General features: G+C 44.4%; 1 protein-coding gene across 1 annotated transcript; it reads left to right on the top strand.

Moving 5' to 3' along the window:
• The first annotated feature begins 1241 nt into the window (after positions 1–1241).
• On the top strand, positions 1242–21546 carry pbx2 (pre-B-cell leukemia homeobox 2). Its single transcript, XM_083639917.1, has 8 exons — positions 1242–1527; positions 2209–2282; positions 8114–8358; positions 12647–12837; positions 17224–17359; positions 18810–18951; positions 19561–19655; positions 19986–21546. Exons 1-8 carry the CDS (start codon positions 1283–1285, stop codon positions 20064–20066), a joined length of 1209 nt encoding a protein of 402 aa, XP_083496043.1. The 5' UTR covers positions 1242–1282; the 3' UTR covers positions 20067–21546.
• The last annotated feature ends 968 nt before the right edge of the window (positions 21547–22514 follow it).

Below are 22514 nucleotides of genomic sequence, written 5' to 3'. Positions count from 1 at the left end.
CAGGCGCCTGGTTTTTCTGACACTGCTGTGGTTTTTTTGCACACATCCTGTTGACTTGAAGCTAGAAAAAGTGAAGTAGACTTTAGACAAGTGAGAGAAACTGTCAGACAGAGTGAGATGATCACTCTTTCGGAGAGGGTATTCACTGTTTTTCAGTTTGTGCTTGGAATCAGGCTCAGCAATTATACACTGTTTTAGATTTTAGATTATACAGTAGACCCTGTCTACACTTTAGTAGAATTAATCTAATCTCTGACAGAGGCAAACACACACACACACACACACACACACACACACACACACACACACACACACACACACACACACACACACACACACACACACACACACACACACACACACACACACACACTCTCTCTCTCTCTCTCCCTCTCTCTCTCTCTCTCTCTCTCTCTCTCTCTCTATGAGGGTTTCCAACTTCCAATCCATATTAGGTCAGGGGTTCCCAACCTTTTTTGTGCCAAGGACCGGTAAATACATGAAAAAAAAAGTTGCGGACTGGTTGTAAATTTTAATGGTTTTAGTTACATATATATTTACTCACCAGGTGGCGACAAAGGGTAATTAACAGCTTGTTGTGTTGTACTGTATGTAGCCTACAGTATTTATGTTTTTGTTTCAACTACAAACATAAATAAACATCAACTTGAGCCCAGGTGCACCCAATCAGCCTAATGACCCCAACACCAAGCTCCTGCAAGACAGGAGAGTGGGATGGTTGTCACAATTGTAGATGTTTTAATGGAGAAAGTGTATGAAACCCATGAACAAAATAGTCACCATTATCAAAATATCATTATAAAAATAATCATAATTGTGTTGCTTATGGTTGGAATTATTGTGGAAATAAATTAGGCTACCCTTTTTGCTGGGGACCCCCTGGAGCCCCCTCAAGGACCCCAAACCTCACTGTGTGTGTGTGTGTGTGTGTGTGTGTGTGTGTGTGTGTGTGTGTGTGTGTGTGTGTGTGTGTGTGTGTGTGTGTGTGTGTGTGTGTGTGTGTGTGTGTGTGTGTGTGTGTGTGTGTGTGTGTGTGTGTGTGTGTGTGTGTGTGTGTGTGTGTGTGTGTGTGTGTGTGTGTGTGTGTGTGTGTGTGTGTGTGTGTGTGTGTGTGTGTGTGTGTGTGTGTGTGTGTGTGTGTGTGTGTGTGTGTGTGTGTGTGTGTGTGTGTGTGTGTGTGTGTGTGTGTGTGTGTGTGTGTGTACCTGGTGTGTACACAGTCAGGCAGCTGAGTAGTCGTCGCCACTGTGCGTCGCTGAAGATGTTGCAGCAGCAGCCTCTCACAGGCAACGGGCCTTCCAGCGGCCGGGGACTGGGTATGAGCGGCCACCCCGGGATGCATGCGCTCAACTCGGTTCACCAACCTCCCCAGCACCGGTCCGACGGAGGAGGAGACCCGGGCCTCGAAGGCACAGAAAATGGACATGAAACCCGCAGAGATATCGGTGACATACTGCAACAGATAATGACCATCACCGACCAAAGTTTGGACGAGGCACAAGCAAAGTTAGTGACAACTTACAATTTTAAATGTAACGTTATTTAGCCTCCAGTTTGTTTTGTTTTTTTCGTTTCGTTGACTCCGTCCGATAAAGTTTCTTGAACTTCGATCTATTGTTTGGGTTATTTACCGTAACGTAGTGCTAACGTTATTTAAAAAAGAACACGCACACTTGTACTATAACCTATTCTGATTAAAATGGAGTTGGAATAGCCTAGCGTTACGAGATTATTTTGTTGTTTATATTTCCAAGCATTCGTTTCTTTAACGTAGACAGGGAGTGATCGAGAAGGGGGAAAAACGTTGCTATTGTTAGCTGGCTAGGCTAATTGTTGGCTAACCCACCAGCAGACGCTATGTTAATGTTGTTAACGTTAATATTAGCAAACAATGTGTAACGTTAACTGTTTTGTAGGCGAATTGAAACCAGACACATGTGATATCGCAAACAATTGAAAATACCACTAAGCTAAATGGCTATCATAAGCTAGCCAGTCAACAGTTAACTACCTTCATAGCTCCAAGCTAGCCAGAAGCTAACGTCTGCTAAATCAGCCATGCTAATAGTAGCTGGGCTGTCACTTCATTTGTCTTGTTTGTTTTGATCAAATTGCAAGTTGTCACTCCACGGCTACAGTTAGCCTGCTGTCCTCTGTTACAAGTGATGTTCTTCTCTTCCTGCACAGGAAACATGCATTGAACTGTCACCGAATGAAACCTGCACTGTTCAGCGTTTTGTGCGAGATCAAGGAAAAAACTGGTATAAAGTTATTACACTAGTTTTGATGTTGTCATTGTAAGCATGAAATCTTTAATTTAATCAGTCTGACTGAGTGTATGCCTGTGTATATGTTTTCATCACACTGGGCCAAATAACCAGTCTGTATTTATGTATTATTAGTGCAGTGCCCGTTCCCCCTAAAGCAGAACCCCGTGGACACGCCCCCCCCCCCACCACACGCACACACACTGCACTCCGTCAGGTCCCCCTAAGCGCACTCCCCAAGTTTGAAGTAGATCCAACAAACGGTTCTCGAGATATGCGAAGGACAGACATAGTGAAAGTCCTGGAATTATTTTATAAAAAAGATATATAGTGCAGTGCCCCGTACCCCCCTTTCAACACCCCGTCGGCGTCCCCCCCCCACCCCCCACTGCACTCCCGTCAGGTCCCCCTAAGTGCATTCCCCAAGGACAGACATGAGCCACTTTCACACATGAACTCCGGATCAGGTCAGGGTTGCCCCCCACTGAGCCTGCCCCGGATGATAGGTGAAGTGTACCCTTTCACACATGAGGCACGTTGCATTCACACATGAGTAGCACCTCTGCAGAGTTTGTAAAGTAGAGAGGGGGCAGGGGGGGGTGCGGCGGGGGTGGGGGAATTTGGGCATGACCACACAGTTGTGAAAACTAAAAATACATAATGGGCGATAACTGCCTAACGTTCACGGCATATAATCGTTTGCGCATAACGTTAGTAAGTAATTAATTAAACAACCCTACAACTCACGCCCAGATGCATCGATTTCCTCGAGTCGCAAGCAGTACAAACAAAACAGGTCTTTGCTATGTTCAGTCCTAAAATGCCTCAAACCTACTAGAATTATACAGAATACAGGAAGCTAGACGTTTTTACCTTCAAAATAAAATAAATGTTGTATTACTTAGTAACAAAAAATCAGAATGTCGACTCACTACGGGTTAAAATTGACTTTTCGAAGGGAGCAGATATTCTTCCAGTTTATCTCCGTTCTGTATCTTTCGAAACACACACAAAAAAACATTACACATGCATTTACTTTATTTAATTGCCATTATTGCGAAGGTTATACCCGGAAGTTTTCGTTTTATACTGCCTGACTTGACGCTACTTGGAATTTGCGCGAACGCTGTGTAAACGTTAAATCAAAGACATGAACGCAACCAGATCCAGATACCCTACCTAGCGATGTCCAATACTGGGAAGCGGGACGACCCTCGCGTCCAAAAATGCTTATTAAATGTGTGTGCTGTGCGAAGCAGACATGAAATCAGATCAGAGCCATGAGCCTTTCAATCCAGCAATCCGCAACATGTTGGCTGTCGCACACGGAGCAGTTTTGAGCTTCATTTGAAAATCAAATGGCATGTGTTTTTTGCTCGCTCATTTTCACATCGACTATTTATATAATAATAATCTGTCACGATCGTCTCTGTCCTCATGCACTCACGAGCTCACGGAGCTCTGGAGGGGGGGGGGGGACAATACGCTTCTGCGACTACGGCTGGGGGTACACTTCCCTCCGGCTAGGACGAGGCTCCGCGGGAGCGCGCATGAGGCGCATGCAGACATTCACACATGACAGCCATCCGTATGGCCTCTAGATAACTCCTGAATTCCAAACATGTGTGAAAGCAGCTATACAGAAGTCGATTGGACAGACAGTCCTGGAGGTACGTGAAAGCTGTGATGTTATAGGTTGAATTGCACAAAGTTTACCACTGACATTTCTGGGGTTCCCAGCAATGCACGCGCGAGCAATGCAAGTCGATCGGATGAATGGTTCTCGAGATACAGTAAACCGCTTTTTGTGTTGCCAGTAGGTGGCACTATGACTATGCATAAGTACAAATTGCATGAAATGCGGCACCGCACTCGATCTGGGTCCGAGCAGCGTACTCCCCAAGTTTGAAGTCAATCGGACGAATGTTTCTCGAGATAAACCACTTGTTGTGTTGCCAGTAGGTGGCGCTGTGCCGGATTGCATGAAATTCAACACTGCACTGTCGAGTTCCCATCAGTGCACTCCCCAAATTTGAAGTCGATCGGACGAACAGTTATTGAGATAAGTTGTTGATAAACCTTTTTTTGTTGCCAGTAGGTGGCGCTATGCCGAATTGCACGAAAACGGGTCACTGCACTCCGTCACGTACTCCTTAGCACACTCCCAAAGTTTGAAGTCGATCTGACCAACGGTTCTCGAGATACGCGAAGGCCAAGCTAGAGGAGAGGAGGAACACACAGACAGACGCGGCCGAAAACATGATCTCCTGGCGGAGATAATAATAATAATAATAATAATAAAGATTTAACTCCTTGTTTTAGTGTGTAACCACTGTATTTCCGGACAGTGTTACAGTCTGTGCATAAGAAATCACAATAAATACTAAATATAATTCACCCTGTTGGCGAACAGTTGCTGTTTTGTTGAAGTTTTTCACAAATTAACCATTGAGAATTAACCATGTATTATCAGTTTGTAACTAAAGAATAAGAAAGTCATCACTAATGTTAGCTCATTTCATCTGTGTTCTGTAAGATAATTTGTAAACTCCTCTTTAAATTGCTTAAAACATAACCTGACTCTAGTGGTGGCAGGTATAGTTTAAAAAATGACCATACCAGTACCAACACCCTTAAAGTCGAAGTGAACCGGAGGCGAATGCAAATGCGCGAGCGTCGGAGACTCAAACAAATCTTGTCTGAGATGACCGGGTTGAGAGGCGGACCACAAGCCGCACAATGCCGAGTGTCGATGATTTGATTTGACTATTCTGGGGACTGGCTTTGGCATTGGCCAATCATGGCGTGTTCCACCCCCAAATCGAGTGGGATTCAGCGTGTTGTCGTGCTACCCGAGTGGGATCCGCGGAGTACCAGGCAGCCAACTGCTTCGTGCGGCGCGAGCGGACAATCCAATGCATGGGTGCTGCCCGCCTGCCTGGAATCTCTGAGGGGCGACCTCTGACAACCACGCTCTCAAGCGCGTGCCTTTATCGCTATTTGTGTAAATACGATAGTCCTGGAATGCACGTTTTAATGAGCCAGTTACATTTCTTTGCATTCTTAGACATGATCGTTTTTGTTTTTTGTTCATGTTTCATACAATTGGCCAAGTCAGTAGTTAGTTTATGGGATAGGAATTCTGCCAGATGATAGGCACTCGGCGCCATTTGGAAGAGAAAATTATCCTGAAATGAAGATTTGATTGACAGCTGCCATGTCGTGATATGATTGGTTGAAATGGGGTAGAAATTTGATAGTACTAGGTGACGTCAGCAAACTGTAGATTACGGTACTGTTATCAATGAAATCTTGAAAAATGAACTTTTGATGTGAAAAACAAAAGAAATTAGATTTTTGTGATTTTTTTTTGTATACATTATTAAATAGGTGCACTGCATACTAGGGCTGCTCGATAAGTCGATTTTGAATCGTAATCGAATTAATTACTTGGGACAATGTTAAAAAAATTAAAATCGTAAAATCAATTTTTTTTAACTAGGATAATTACTTTACGGCGGGCGGCTCTCTGTCATGTACGCGTGCTGTAGCAGCACGCGTACATGACACTACTCGTCCTTTCTCCCCGCTGTAAAGTCTCTCTGGAGGCTGTGACTACTGCTGGCTACTAAAGACAGCAGCAATTAACTTATTTCAACCCCTCCAAAAAGCACAGTGTGTGAGCACTGAGCAGCGTGTTGCACTGCGGGGCGGGCTGTGCAAGATAACGATTACCACAACACACACGCGCGTACGAACAAAGACGTTATCACTGGACGCTGAAATGTTGCCTTTAGTTCACATAACAACACGTGAGGCCACCGAGTAACGTTAGGACTCACCTCCAAAAGCGCAAATCCACCAGTGTCAAGTGACTGCAGGTTAGCAAGCAACAGCCAGGAAGTTAGGCATAGCAAGTTAGGCTAAAACAGGAAGTTGGGTTGTTCTGCCTTCAGAGTAAAAGCGTAATTTGTCACTTATGAAAAAGATAGGAAAAAAGAACTCTGCAAGGCAACAAATGTTTAGAGAATTTAATAGTATAAAAAAATCGAGTTTTGAGAGAAAAAAATAGAAAATTTAATTTTTAGGCAAAATCGAACAGCCCTACTGCATACCCAGGTATTTGAACTAAAAGAAAAGAAAATTTTGGGTTCAGCTTGACTTTAAAGTGATATACCGATGCCAGCTCTGTCACATACACCTCGACTTCACCACCACAAGTTGGGTTTCGATCCACCTGTTTTATGCGAAATTTCAATTTTGCGCATAAAAACTCGGAAACGCTGCAAAATAAAACTCCAAATATTGCAAAAATGTTTTCACGCTTGGGGGAGGTGGAAAAGTTGGCCTTATCGATAAATGGTAAATGCGATAAATGCAGTAAAAACAGATTAAGCGAATCTTCCGTCGTTTCCAGTCAAAAACCACACCGTTTCATGTTGTCATGTCGGTGCAGCCTACACTAAATATGACTTGTAATTGGTAATGTTAAATAAGCAGTAGCCTACAATTTTTACACCACCGTTTTGTGTGTTTAAACAGAAGAATGGGATTAATGTTAATGCGACTCACTTCTAGAATTGCTCCGTGGATTATAACGTTATGCTTGCTGAGTTGAAGAGTGGCACCTGGTAATCCAGAAATTGCATCTTATAGTCTATGTACCTTTTGTAGATCATCAACCAACTTTAAATTAATAACCTAGAGGTGTTTAATAGAGGTTGGTGGCTGCCTGCCTTCAAGGCTGGCGATGCATAGCCTATCGGGTCGGGTCTAGCAGCAGAGCAGCAGGCAGACAGCCTCAAACACGAGGTGATTGACAGCTCTATAATTCACATAATAGCAGTGGATGGAAACGCGCATTACTTTTTTCTTTTGCCGACTTTCTGAAAATTCGATTCAAATTTGCGATACCTTTTGGATGGAAACCCAAGTACAGACTGTATGGGTTCAGGTTGTATCTACTGTGGTAGTGGGCCAATCACATCGCATTAAATAGAAGAACGCTTGCAGTGATTGGCTGCGAGGAAAACCACACAGAATAGTTTTTTTTTCTAGATCTGCGTACATTAGAAGGAGAGCTCCGCACATCTCTTTCTTGGGCAGGTGCGTCGGACAAGAACAAAGTGTTCATACAATGTAAAAATGGGAGGCCCGTACACGTCCAAACTTGCAATAAGAATTTATTTTGTGACGTTTCGGTCACCGACCTTTTTCAAACAAACGGTTCAAGATACCGTGAAGCCATCTTAAATAGGGAGTGGCTGTATAGTGTCATAGCCAATCACAGCTCCAATATAGGAACACACATCAATATTTTGTTAAATCACAGTAATTAGATAATTACACTCAGACCAGACTGCCTTCAATTTGGCCTGAACTCGGGTTCCTGGAGGTAGCTAATGGGCTATTGGTTGAGGAATGCTTCTAACAGGTACATTTGGATATATAATAATTATCTAATTACTGTGATTTAACAAAAAATATTGATGTGTGTTCCTATATTGCATAGGTTGTGAGTCTCTCTTTATTGATAACACACTTTCTAATGATTTGATAATATTTTTTCTATATATACATATTGTTTTCATGCATCATTTAGCTGTCTATGCTTTTTAGAAACGATGATTGTCTTGTGATGCCTCATAGCCTGTGTCACGTGGGGAGCTGTGATTGGCTATGACACCATACAGCCACTCCCTATTTAAGATGGCTTCACGGTATCTTGAACCATTATAGTCATTGACGTGAACACATTCACATTTTCACTGTTGACATTTTGATGCACAAAAGCGGCCAGATATTGACACTCATCTGAATGACAGGTCTGTCCATGAGGAACGCTCAGGAGGAGGAGCCCCAGGATCCGCAGCTGGTGCGGCTTGACAACATGCTGTTGGCAGAGGGCGTGGCCGGGCCGGAGAAAGGGGGCGGGGCGGCGGCGGCCGTGTCGGCCGCCACCGCCTCAGGAGGGATGTCGCCCGACAGCTCGCTGGAGCACTCCGACTACAAAAGCAAGTTGAGCCAGATTCGCAGTATCTACCACACTGAGCTGGAGAAATATGAGCAGGTACCGTGTCGCAACAGGAGACGAGCGCTGACTCTGCCTGTACACGCTTGCTTAATTACTGAAGCTGCCCTCTAGTAAAAGCTTAATGCAACTGTATCTTAGGTGTAGGGTTCACCAACACACTATGTTGTTAGATATGTTGTGTTTTGGAGATGATAGCAGCTGCTCTGTGATTGCTGTGTCAATTCTAAACTTACATTTTCCCTGACTGAGTTTTGCCTTGGGCCTGGGAAACAACTTTTGCACATGTGCAGCAGATAAAAACATTATAGTCATTGTAAACAAACTAGGTATACACTCCATATCTCTCTATGACAGCAGGTTTCTTAAGACTATAATACCAACACAACCAAGTCATTAAAACTAGATGCTCTAACCTTAGAGTAGCCTCAATGCCTGCTGTTCCCTGTTGTATTCAAACTCCATTGTGAAATCCATCAGTTTAATGTTGTTTTGCTTATCAGCAACATGCAGCACGTACTGTACCTCCTACAGCTCAAAGACCTTTTCCAAATTCTTATGGTCCACTATTAAACTTGCAATACATATAATCCACCAGACAGCCCATTCTATTGAAAAAAGCTGCTTTGTGGATTGTAAGAATGGCAAATTTACCAGTGGACCCTAAAAATTAGTGAAAGGCTTAAAGAGATACTCAACACTTTTTCCACTTTTTTCTGCTGAAAATCAATATAGGACATTTGCTGTGTTCTTGATGAATCCAGGTCCAAGTCCTGACATTTATTGTAAATCTGAGTAATTCCTCATCTCTTCTCACATACCTATGCACTTCCCTTAATCCCAAAAAGGCAAAAAAGCCAGGCGTAGACTCACATTTCCCTCTCTTTCTATTGGCAAAGCTCTTGATCCGTGATGTAGCTCGATCAGTGACGTCACCAAACCCAGCCCGCCCATCTCTCGTGCCTAAGCCCCTCCCAGACAAAGTTGATAAAAGTGCCTGCACACCACCCTGGGCCTATGGAGTGTGGAGAATTGTTGAATAGAGATAGAGAGAGATTTGTCGAGCGTTTTGGTTAGAGTGCATAGTGTAAATTGTAGTTCTGTGTTTGTAGTAGATTTAGCACATCAGCTAGCCTAGGTTGTGTTTGTTTGTAAAAAAAATATAATAATAAATGTTTGTCTGTTTGTTGAGTTGAGTTTAGTGGCCAGGGACAGGTTAGAGATAGTCATGGGTCGAAAGTGTTGTATTCCTGGGTGCAAAATTGGGGTGTCAAAAATAATCATTATAAGATGCATCGCGATGCGGACCTGCACGATTCTGCATCAATTCACAAATGTCAAAAATCGATTATTAAAAAAAATATATATATATATATATTTTTTTAATATAATCAAATAAAATATAATGGAAGTACATGCAGTTGTTTATTTTAATTATGGATCATAATACAATGCAATTCTAAATGCACTTTTATTTTAAAAGTAGCCACACAGTGAGAAAAAAGAAAGTGAGAAAAAAAATCATGTATTCGGGAAAAAAAGTGATGCATCGATTTAAGATGCATCGAGATGCATCGATAATCGTTATCGAATCGAATCGTAGCCCTCTGAATCGTAATCGAATCGTGAGGCCAGTGAAGATTCACAGCCCTAGTGCAAAAGCTACACCGTTGTGCAGTGCATCAGTTTCCCGGAGACTCTGATATCAGGCTGGAATGGCTGCGAGAACTGGGCCTAGCAGATCTGCTGCCTCGAGAGGGTGTTTGGCTGCAATCCTGCATTTGCCCCCCGGATAGTTTCTCTAACCCACTCCCCCAGGGCCACCACCAGCAATACGCTGTGTTGTTTTATGTGAATGTTTCGGCTGGTTAGAATGCATTTCAAGAAACTGCTCTAGCTTTCATTGCAAAACTTTGGCCAATGCTATTAGCCAACTCCTGTCTGCCTGCCATCATGCTAGCATATTAGCCAGGCTAGTATGCTCGAGGCTAATTTAGCCTCGAGCTACACTGAATAACACAGACCACGACAGCTTTGACTGGTGCTGGCTCACTCCCCCAGTGGTCCCGATGCATCCATACACTTCTATTACCTTCAGATAAAGGTTGTAAGCTCACCTGTAACTATCGGTGACATTCCTGATACCATCCACTTCCATGATCTTTAGACATATGTTGTAAACACATCCCAGCGTATCGGCGACATTTTGGAACCCTCAGTATTGTGCTAACTCTAGACTATGCTAATGCTAACTTTCACAATAACGAACAAGGCTCATTCAGGGCAGGCTTAGTTTTATAACTTTTACCTGCTGCTCCTGCACATCACAGCACAGGCTAAATGATGCGACATAAATTTATATTATGTAAAGTCATGGCATAAATGTGCTTTTATTGAAAAGGTGCGCGTCAAGTAAGCGAAAGTCTTGTTGGAGTGGACATCACAGTGCAATCGTGTTATGGTCATCAAACTTCCCACTTCACTATAACGCGTTGTATTTGCGAGGGGTATACCCCCATCGCTGTATGTGTGTTTCTCTTAAGCCGTTTTCCCACATGCGTACCGGAAAATTACCTGTAAGTCAATATCGGACATTTCCCTTCACACTTCGGCTCGCGCATGTGGGAATCTATCAGCGAATTTGCCTGTATGTTGGGGGGCGGGGCGGCACTGCAGAGCAGGTGGGGAGTGACGTGTCGGCAAAACTCCGAATGGTGAAATAAGTTTGCTTGTTTATCCGTTCACCTGCGTCGCGTTGAAGCACTTTTTACAGACTGGCTTCGTTTGATGTGTCCGGGCTTGCCTTCGCTGTCGGCAACGTAAGCAAAATACTTCCACATTTCGCTTCGTGCATCTGCTTCGTCTGTGTCCCTGTCGGGCTGTGCCTGTGAGGCTGTGACTGAAGGAGGAGGAGGACTGTGGCCACAGAGAGCGAGCAGGCAGGAGAGAGGGGAAAATCAGCACGCCCACACATTATTATCACAAGATCATTTCGCCAGTTTGCTTTAATGTGCGCGAATGATTAGATTATGCCCGCTGGAACATTAAGCAACGTGTGTAGGCTACACTTCGCCCATGATTGAAGGACCGCTGTCGCGGAAAATGACTGGACCCGTTTCCACTTGCGTCCCCTTAAGAGCATACCGCTCTTCTGACTGGCTCGAAACTGGTGAAATGTCGGGGACGACGGGGTCGCGCTTATACCGGCACGGCGCCTTTCCCACATGCAGGCATTCGACCACGTTCCGGTCATTTTGCGGTACAAAGCGCATGTGGGAAAACGGTAGTAGGGTTTACATTTCATTTTATTTTATTTTGTCCAATATTAAAATATTCCAGAATTGCATGTTGTGTTAAAAATAAATATTATTTATATCTTACACTTTTTAGCCTGATTTGATTGTTTCCTTGCCGCCTCAAAGCTTTCTGGGAAATATCTCAACAACGCTGGTGTTTGGTAGGAAAAGGGAGGGGGTGGTGGATGGGGAGAAACAGGAGCAGCAGATCCGTTCACAGCGCTAGCTGATACGCAACCCGAGGCTCTATCAGGCTCCTTTATGGATAGTTGTGGCTCTTATAAATACTGTAATTATAATAATTATATTATTATAATTATTATATATATTATAATATAAATATAATATATTATAATTATTTATAACAATTCTAAATAAATAAATAAAAATCTACAATAAAGGGAACTTCTGTGGAACTTGCTGGGTATTCTGGGGCGGGGGGGGGGATCTTCCACCTCTAGTGAGCCCTCTGAGGAGGCGTGTGAGCTGCTGTTGTCGCTGTCGGTCTCCATTCCGTGTCAGTGTCAGACAGTATCAGCTTCCCTCTTATCAAACTCAAAGAGCTGTCTGTTCACAGCGTCGGCTGACTATGAATGAAACTACACATGCGCGAGCAGGAACTGCACAGAGGTCTGCCATTGGCTCTGAAATTTGCCCGCCCCACAAAAGTTCATCCTATCCAACTGTGGAGTGGGCGGATTCGAAAACCTCAAAACTCCCCGCCTTTTTTTTTTAAAAACTGACACGACGCATGGCTGACTGCTACCTCAGAGTTGTTGGTGTTGAATATCTCTTTAAATAATATTCTCAAGTTATATATGTATACCGATAAGCAAGGCAACATTAAAACAACTAATTTCCCACTATATTTTGACGTGTAATGACATTTTCTGTTATACAGAATGAGGCAGGACAGTCAGTGTTAAACGTAAATATAGGCTTTACTAACCCCAGCAAACTAATGGAAAGTAACACACCTAGCTGCATTTCCAGACCTCCAACCTGCTTCCTCTTGTTCCCCCTGTTCTCAGGCCTGCAGCGAGTTCACCACCCATGTGATGAACCTGCTGAGGGAGCAGTCGCGCACGCGGCCCGTGTCTCCGCGGGAGATCGAGCGCATGGTGGCCATCATCCACCGCAAATTCAGCTCCATCCAGACGCAGCTTAAGCAGAGCACCTGTGAAGCAGTCATGATCCTGCGCTCCCGCTTCCTTGATGCCAGGTAGGCATTAGTCCCCCCCCCCCCCCCACAAATATACCATGTATATACTTTAGGCCACTTCCCAGAGCAAGGGCACATCAACAGTAGTTGGTTTTCCCCTGCCCATATTTCTCCAGCCAGTCCAGGAATTTAAACTAGGGACCGTAAATGAATAGTTCAACCAAAAAGTTTTCTCTTAAACAACAGAAATCAATGGGGTCTGAAAGAGCAAAAAAAAAAAAAAAAAAAAAAAATTACTTCAGGCTTAGTGACATGTTTTCCATGGAGCGCAGAGAGAGAGATAGGGCTGGCACGGATCACGGATAATCCGTGACCCGTACGGATCAGCCCCCACGGTTCGGAACGCGGTTCGGAACGTCAATGGTCCGCGGAACCCCCCCCCCTTTCGTTTCATTTAACGTTAGTGTATGAGAACGCCAGACACAGACAGGCATCATGATGGCAAGCACAAGTGAGCTTCCTCATCCCTTGTCGCCGCTGTAAAGTCTCTCTGAAGGCTGTGGCTAGTGGCTACTAAAGACAACAAACTTATTTCAACACCTCTGAAAAAGCACAGGAATGCGAGCAGCGTGTTGCGGGCTGCACAAGATAACGAGAGCCACAACACACACACACGCGCGCGCGCGCACACTAGAGCTGGGCTCGGGCTGAATTTTCCTTACCGAGCCCGACCGAGCCCGACACATTATTGGCCGAGCCCGGCCCGGCCCGACAGGTGTCAATTGATAATCTGTCCGAGCCCGGCCCGAACCCCTCACTGATTTTTTTTTTTTTCCCGGAGCGCAGCGAGCGCATAATTAAGTGAGTCTGTCACAGTGAATAATAGGAAAATAATGAATTTGGCACCATAAAGGCGCACTTACAAGGCTTTAGAAAATTAATAGATAGATGGCACATTGAGGGAGTTTAACTTGGCACCACTGACAGCAAACAGCGCACTCGCAAAATAACGCTATAGCCTAATATTAGGCCTGTGCGTGCGTGGCGTGCACTGCCACAAACCCACATCAGTACTGCACGGTGTCGGCGACACCAGCCAAAGTTACAACAAGTAGCCTAGGCTATAATATGCAGCTTTATCAATGCATCAAACAATAAACATACATTCAAAAGCACCAATCAACCACCACGGCGGGTGAGTGAGCAGCACTAACCAAATCCCCACCGCGGCGGGCGAGGAAGAGCACTGAGCAGCAGCTAAATGCATTTTACGCACGCCACATTACGCACAGCGGCCACGTAGACTACAGTCACACACAGTACACACATTATATGCACTCAGCAGTTGTAATAAATTATAATAAAAGTTGCAGTCTCTTACCTTTGATGATTGGCGACTTATTCCAACAAACTGGAAACTCAGCTCGAACCGCTGAAACAATTGAAGAACTATTTACAAAATCCAAACATCTTATTTGGAGTGGTCATGGAGGAAGAGGATCGCGTCCACCGTGGACGGGTCCAGGGCTGTCCTCCTCTGGTCGATGGTTCTTCCAGCAGCGCTGAAATTACGTTCACTGCTGCTGCTGCTCGCTGGGATGGCTAGGATGCCCCGGGCAAGTACACCAAGCTTTGGGTAGGTGGAATGATGATGTTGCCACCAGCCCAAAAGATCCTTCTCGTTCTGCATGACATGATTCTGTGTTGAATAAAGTTCAACTTCATCGACATGATCATCCGCTGGGAGATTATCCCAGTCTCCAAAGTCCAATGCAGCTCTCTTGGGTGCACTCGGCCCCGGCCTGTCATCTGCGGCTGCGGCTGCAGCATTTGCATCTGGTTCGGTGGCGGTGACGGTGATGTCACGCAGCTGACTCCGGACCTCCAGGTGTAGCGCATCTCTCTCAGAGCCAGGTAACATCCTGAGCTGGCTGTATTTTGGCCAAAGAAACGTGGCGATTTTGTGCTGGATCTTTATCTCAACCTTTTCTTTAATCCATTTGAGATGCCTCGCACGGATGATAGCCTGGTAAGGAGTGTCGGTTGCTGTTCTCATACAGTGACGCTTCAGCCGCTCGGCCCAGAGGAACACAAGGTTTAGCGTTGTGTACTGGTCTCCTTCAAGTTCACGCTGGGCATCATAGAAGGGTTGCAGAAAATCAACAAGAAAAGTGACCACATCTCGGGAGATGGCATCAATCCGATCAGTTTCTCCACGGGCTTCCAGCTTGACACGCAGCTCATCATACACGTCACGCACAGACTTTAACGTGAGATAGACGGTGCTGAAGCGTGTGTCTCCCATTTGCAACACTGTTTTGGACAGTGTTGCAGCCATGCCAGTCTTCTTCACATACTTCACCAGTGACTTGGCAGCTAGCAGAGTGTCTGCAACCTCTGGTGCGGCCTGTTCCAGCTCCGTGGGGTCGAGCGCATGACGCAGCACCGTGTTGTAGATATGATCCTGGCAGTCAAGGCGTCTGTATGGGCTGAGGGCTTTTTTGATGTTAGAGCCCTGATCCGTCACCCACACCACCTTGTTGAGCGCACTGATGTCTAGCCCATATTCTGTGATTAGCAGCCGGATTATTTCTCTCCTAATGTTATCGCCACTTTTAATCTCTTCAGGTGGAAATTCTGCTGTTGTTAACACTTTGCTGACCAGTTTGAATGACTCTGTCACGAAATGGCAAGTGATCGCCATGTAGCTTGACTTGTGGAAATCTTCTGTCCACATGTCGGTGGTCATTCCAATCGTGTTTACTTTACTCAAAATGTTATTAAGTTGCTGGATCAACTTCTTGCGTGCCTCTGTGGCAAATGCTTGGCACCGTCGAGAAACTGTTGTGCGATTAGGCAACACATCCTTGGCTGACACCCGTCCATAAGCAGCGCCGACATTGATAAGCTCTTGAGCCAACTCAAGGAAACCCTCCCCTTCAATGGAGCGAAATGGACGTATATCCTTGCAACAGTATGCAACGCAGCCTTCCATTATCTTGCCTTTCGACTGCTGTGAAATTGTCTTATTAGCAGCGACAGCGAAGGCAGTCATCGCTGTCTGCTGTGGCCCGCCAGCCGGCGGCATCCTGCAAGCTTTTTCGGTGTGTCGCTGCAAAGCAGAACTTCCCGTCCGCTTGCTGTCATAGCGCATAATAACTCCACACGCTTTGCATTTCACAAATCCAACTGCAGAGTTGTCCTCCTCCTTAACTATTAACTGGAATTTGTTCCACACTGCTGACTTGCCTGCGTGGTTTATCGCTTTGTATGATCCTGAAGTCAGGTTTTCACGCACCTGTTTTAGCTCATCCTCCATCTTAGCGCGCGTGAGTTTGACAAATAAAGTAGGCTGGCACTGGCAGGGGGGCAGCAGAGTGCATGTCTGGGCGTGTTTCATTCGTGAATCGATGTCTGTTCAGGTGCTTTCATTAACGTGGTAAATTAGCTCAGGAGCAGATGATAGATATATTTGAAGTCAAAAACAAGTGACTGATTACGTGACCGAGCCCGGCCCGAGCCCGAACGCGACTTCAATGTTTCTGTCCGAACCCGGCCCGAAAGTCGGGCCGGGTTCGGGTTCCGAGTCCGACGGGCCGGGTAGCCCAGCTCTAGCGCACACACGTTTCACGAACACATTATCACCGGACGGTGAAATGTTGCCTTGGACACATAACAACAAAACAACACGTGGGGCCACCGAGTAACTTAACGTAGCATCAACGTTATGTTTCCAGACTCACCCGGTCTGGTCTGTACACGTGTCAAGTGACTACGTTAGCAAGCAACAGCCAGGAAGTTAGGCACAGTGCCACCTAAAACAGGAAGTTGGGTTGTTCTGCCTTCAGAGTAAAAGCATAAATTGTGTCATGAGAAAAAAATATTTTTTGAGTTGTGCAGGGCAACAAATGGTTAGAGAAGTATAATAGTATTAAAAAATCAAATTGAAAATCAAATTTTGAGAGAAAAAATCTGATATAGCCTTTTTTTTTTTTTTTGCTAATCCGAAAAATCCGTCATCCGTGGCTCAAAATCCGTCACGCGATCCAATCCGTGGGTTTTCTGATCCGTGCCAGCCCTAGAGAGAGAGTTTGTGTGTGTGTCTTAGTAGTGACATGTTTTCCATGGAGAGAGAGAGAGAGAGAGAGAGAGAGAGAGAGAGAGAGAGAGAGAGAGAGAGAGAGAGAGAGAGAGAGAGAGAGAGAGAGAGAGAGAGAGAGAGAGAGAGAGAGAGAGAGAGGAGAGATGAGAGAGAGAGAAGAGAGAGAGAGAGAGAGAGAGAGAGAGAGAGGTGAAGGTTTCTAGTGCCAAAATACCGTTGAAATGACAACAGGCAACGGAAGAAAAAAAAAAACACGTCCTCACTGACCATGGAAATAATATTATATGATAATAATATCTATTTTTCACCAATCATGACTCATCGCCTGTTTTGTGTCTTATCAGACGCAAGAGGCGTAACTTCAGCAAGCAGGCCACAGAGGTCCTGAATGAGTATTTCTACTCCCACCTGTCCAACCCCTACCCCAGTGAAGAGGCCAAAGAAGAACTTGCCAAAAATTGTGGAATCACGGTTTCTCAGGTAAAGCGCTGCACTGTTAAGAACATGCAGGATGTTTCTCAGGTAAACCACTGTACTGTTAAGAACATGCAGGATGTTTCTCAGGTAAACCACTGTACTGTTAAGAACATGCAGGATGTTTCTCAGGTAAAGCGCTGCACTGTTAAGAACATGCAGGATGTTTCTCAGGTAAACCACTGTACTGTTAAGAACATGCAGGATGTTTCTCAGGTAAAGCGCTGCACTGTTAAGAACATGCAGGATGTTTCTCAGGTAAAGCGCTGCACTGTTAAGAACATGCAGGATGTTTCTCAGGTAAACCGCTGCACTGTTAAGAACATGCAGGATGTTTCTCAGGTAAACCACTGTACTGTTAAGAACATGCAGGATGTTTCTCAGGTAAACCACTGTACTGTTAAGAACATGCAGGATGTTTTCTCAGGTAAACCACTGTACTGTTAAGAACATGCAGGATGTTTCTCAGGTAAACCGCTGCACTGTTAAGAACATGCAGGATGTTTCTCAGGTAAACTGCTGCACTGTTAAGAACATGCAGGATGTTTCTCAGGTAAAGCGCTGCACTGTTAAGAACATGCAGGATGTTTCTCAGGTAAACTACTGCACTGTTAACATGCAGGATGTTTCTCAGGTAAACTGCTGCACTGTTAAGAACATGCAGGATGTTTCTCAGGTAAACTGCTGCACTGTTAAGAACATGCAGGATGTTTCTCAGGTAAACTGCTGCACTGTTAAGAACATGCAGGATGTTTCTCAGGTAAACCGCTGCACTGTTAAGAACATGCAGGATGTTTCTCAGGTAAACCGCTGCACTGTTAAGAATATGCAGGATGTTTCTCAGGTAAACTGCTGCACTGTTAAGAACATGCAGGATGTTTCTCAGGTAAACCGCTGCACTGTTAAGAACATGCAGGATGTTTCTCAGGTAAACCGCTGCACTGTTAAGAATATGCACACAACATCAAACTCCATCGAATCACAAGCCAGTGGACGGACACACAGTATCCACTCAGTATCCCAACCTCAACAGAGTAGCAAATTAGCAAAAGTTCAAAGTCCCGACCATGAGCTGATAGGCCAGAGAAATGGTGTGATGAATGACTGACACTTCCCCAGCAAATGAGGTTCAACCAATTAAGCAAATAGTCATGGCCAGTAGGGGGAGCTAGAGATTACTGGAAAACAGCTGGCCAGTTGTACTGTACACATTTGCTTGTCGTACTTTTGTGTGTTCCTGATCACATCAAGAGGAGTACTTAAGGTTTTTGAGGTGGTGTGTTTTTCAATGTCTTTGTGTCTTCTAATAGATAAATGGGCAATGAGTTACCGAGACTTAGACACATGCTTAGAGATAAACCAGTGATGATCTCTTAAGTATGTGTCTTAATTTGACCTATGAACTCTCCAGCTGGAAAATGTAGACTGAGCCTTGTATTGTCTGTCTACCCGCCAGGTGTCCAACTGGTTCGGCAACAAGAGAATCCGCTACAAGAAAAACATTGGCAAGTTCCAGGAGGAGGCCAACATCTATGCCATGAAGACGGCCTTGGGCGCCACGCAGAACGAGGACTCACCGCACACTCCCAACTCCACAGGTACCACAAAACAATGAAGCCACAGCATGGAACTTCTCCCCATGAGGCACTGAACAGTATTGTTAGCCCCGCCCTCCCCGCCTTCAGTTTGTCAAGTTCCAACACCTGTCACTCGTCTTTATGCGCTGTCATCTAGCCTGAGGTTGGGGGCTTTTTGGGTCTCGTTGAAGAGGAGGATGGCAGTTCAGTTTCTTTGGCAGACTGATCATAATTTGGCAAAGACTGGTAATATATAATATGACCCATTTATTTTAATATGAAAATGTTTTTCAGCAGGAATTTCAGCTCTAAGTAAACATTGAGTATTTTATGACAAGTTTTTGTATGTTATTGGTCTTAGTTCACCCCTTTTTTATAGAACATTTTTCTCCGCAGTTGGGAGGTAAAATCAATAACTTAAATGGAAAAAATGTCAGTCTCCACTATAAAATAAAATAGCACTTACGTTTAAAAAGGATGATTTGGTTCAGCTGTAAATGAAACGAAGCCTAGCAGTTTGCATTACAGAACTAACTATTTCATCGCCCTGGTTTGCAGAGTGGATGGGAACAGCAGTTATATAGCCAGTAATAAATGTGGCTAATTCCTGTTTGTTTTGGCTCTCTGTAGGGTCCGGGTCCTTCTCTCTGTCTGGATCAGCTGACCTGTTCCTCGGTGTTCCACCAATGAATGGCGAGCAGTCCGCCTACCAAATGGGAACACAGGTACTTTCTTTCACTTATGCATTAGTTACAATTACATTAAGGGGTTATTCATTTTTGTCATGTTTTTAGGATATCAGTTCTCCTGAATGAACAAGTACCAACTTTCCAGTGACAATTCTCCCGCTGCCAACTCCATTGTTTAACCTAACCCCCAACCCCCCCAGATACTCAGGATATTACTCACTTTATTATGGCTTTATTTCAGCTGTCTTGTGTGGTTGGCAGGTATGGGTGAGTGAGGTGATGCATGTGTGAGGTCCATGGTGAGGTCCCAGTGCCCTCTCTCTCCCCTCTGCAGGCTAACGGGAGCTCTCTCTCTCCCCTCTGCAGGCTAACGGGAGCTGGCACGGTCGGAACACGCCCCCCTCCGGCGCCTCGCCCCGGAGCGACCACTCGGAAAACTCTGACTGATGGCCCCTCCCCACCGGCATCGGACGACAGCGACGGAAAAGATTGACGATGGAAAAGACAGAAAGAATGATATCACTCTTCCCACTTGGCTGCAGTCGTTTTTGTATGTCGTTTGTTTGGTTTGGTTATTTTAAATGTTTGTTTGTTTGTTTTTTCTTTCCTTGCCGCTCAACGCTGGTCATTATGTTTGTGTGTAGAGCTGAGCATGGGAAAGGTATAGAGTGAAAAGTGTGTGTGTGAAAGTGTGTGTGTGTTGCGTGCTTGCATGCACGTGTGGTTTTATTATTGGGGTTGTAGGGTTCGTTTTCCTAGCCTGGTAAAAGGCATCCTGATCACGTTACATCACATTCTGTTTCACTCTACGTATCAGTCTGGACTTCCAGTCGCTCACATCGATTTCAGTGGGCGGGAGTACTTGCCTTGACAGACAACTCCTTCAGCCAATCGGCGTCACCAAATCCACAAGGAAGAATGGCAAAACCGTATTTTATGCCGAGAAACTCTGCTGGTGCATACTCTTGTTCTTGTTTAATTGTTATTGAGTAACAATAACAAACAAAGTACCATTTTTACAATAACTGCACTTATGGCTGCGTTTACTTTACTAACATTAACATTACAGCTTATTACTTCAGGAGATGCCAGCAGCGTGCCTGATTTGCCCGTTACGTTGTCGTCTACAGCACAGGTCTGATTGGCCCGGTTACATTCTAACGGGGTTCCTACAAAGTCTTGAAAGTTTGGAAAATGCTTGATTGTAACTGTCATGTTTTTAAGGTTAGGAATATGGTTGAATTTGAATATACTCCTTGAAAAGTGTTTGATTTTCAACATAATCTGGTGTTTAATCTAGACAGTCACTCATGTAAACCAGAAATCTTTTACGCCTGAACTGAGATGATCCCATTGTCATATTTATTATTTATACAAGACGTGGACTGGAGCAGATAGCGGAGTTGTCAGGTGCGCGATTGACTGATATGGGCTCCAAAATGAAAATGAGCCCATCTGCTCTCATCTAGCTAAACGTACCTGCTCATTAGCTAACTGGATTTTGTCACCTCATCTAGCTTTAGTCATGCCAGGCTGTAATTTTAATGACAACTGGCTGGCTAATGATAAAGTACATGGAATTGAAATGGGAAATCATAACATACAAAGGTCATATGAACAGCTGGTAAAACAAAGTAAATGACAATACATTGATTGCTGTGGGTATAAAGGAACACTGTAAATGTAATTTTTCACACTTGCATTTATAGTAACCATTTAGATGTGATGATAAAGGCTTCAAGAGTCTAGGAAGCTTTGGTTTAGCTACCTTGAAAGTGCTTGAATTGTACTTTTAAAATGCTGTACAAACCCCGTTCTAATTTCTGGAAATCACTGGGGGCGGGTGGAAGTCCAGACTGAAGGTGGGGTGATGTGATCAGGATGGTTTTACCTGGCTGCTGTTTTCCACTACTTTGGACATGTTACTGCGGTGTGTGTTTGTGTTTGGGCGGGTGAAGGGGGAGGCTGGGGGGCCTAGGGGAAAAACTGCATTATCATTGTTTTATCACTATATTATTATTGCCGTTTTTATTATAGTGCTAAAACTATTTTCTGGTTTTTATTTTAACAGCTCAGATAGAAAGATTGCATTTAGTGAATGAGAGCAATAGAGAAAATCCAAAGACTTTGTGTGTTTGTTTCTCTTGTTTTGTTCTGTTTTTCTACTGGGCTCGTGTGTACAATGAATGAGGCGTGTTTGAGTCCATATTAATGGTTTGAATGAGTATATCAACAGTGCTGTCTTTTTTCTGTATTCTCTCTACCTCTTTTACAATAAAGACTCTGTATTCACAGCCACCAGGCCGGTTTGTCAAGATTTACTTTGGGGTCATGATGTCAGGTGTAGCTCCCATTGAGTTCCAGCTTAAAGTCGAGCTGAACCCAAAAATGACTTCTTTTATTTTAGTTCAAATACCTGGGTATTCAGTGCACCTATTTAATAATGTATGCCAAAAAAAATCACGAATATCTAATTTCTTTAGTTTTTCACACTTTTTGACAAAAGTTCATTTTTTCAAGATTCCATTCATAACAGTAATCTACAGTTTGCTGACGTCACATAGTACGAACACACCAGGATTGGCCGATGCCAAAGCCAGTCCCCAGAATTGTCAAATCAAAACATCATCATATGGTCCGCCTCTCAACCCTGCCATCTTGTTTTCAGCCTCTGAAACGTCTCCGACCCTTGCGCTACTTGCATTCCGTTGGGTTAATTTCGACTTTAAGTTTGTAATGAACAAGCTGGATGCAGTCAAGTGAAAACAAGTATAAATGTGTGGGTCTGAGGCTTTTTTATTTATTTTGATGAGTGTCTAACAAATGTCAAATATTTATGCCGCAACGGGTATCTGCCATGAGAATGGAAACATGAGTTTACATGTAAAATGTTGA

The sequence above is a fragment of the Poromitra crassiceps genome (genome assembly GCF_964638095.1).
Source record: "Poromitra crassiceps genome assembly, chromosome: 1".
In the NCBI taxonomy this organism is placed as follows: domain Eukaryota; kingdom Metazoa; phylum Chordata; class Actinopteri; order Beryciformes; family Melamphaidae; genus Poromitra; species Poromitra crassiceps.
This window is presented reverse-complemented; position numbering and strand designations above follow the sequence as displayed.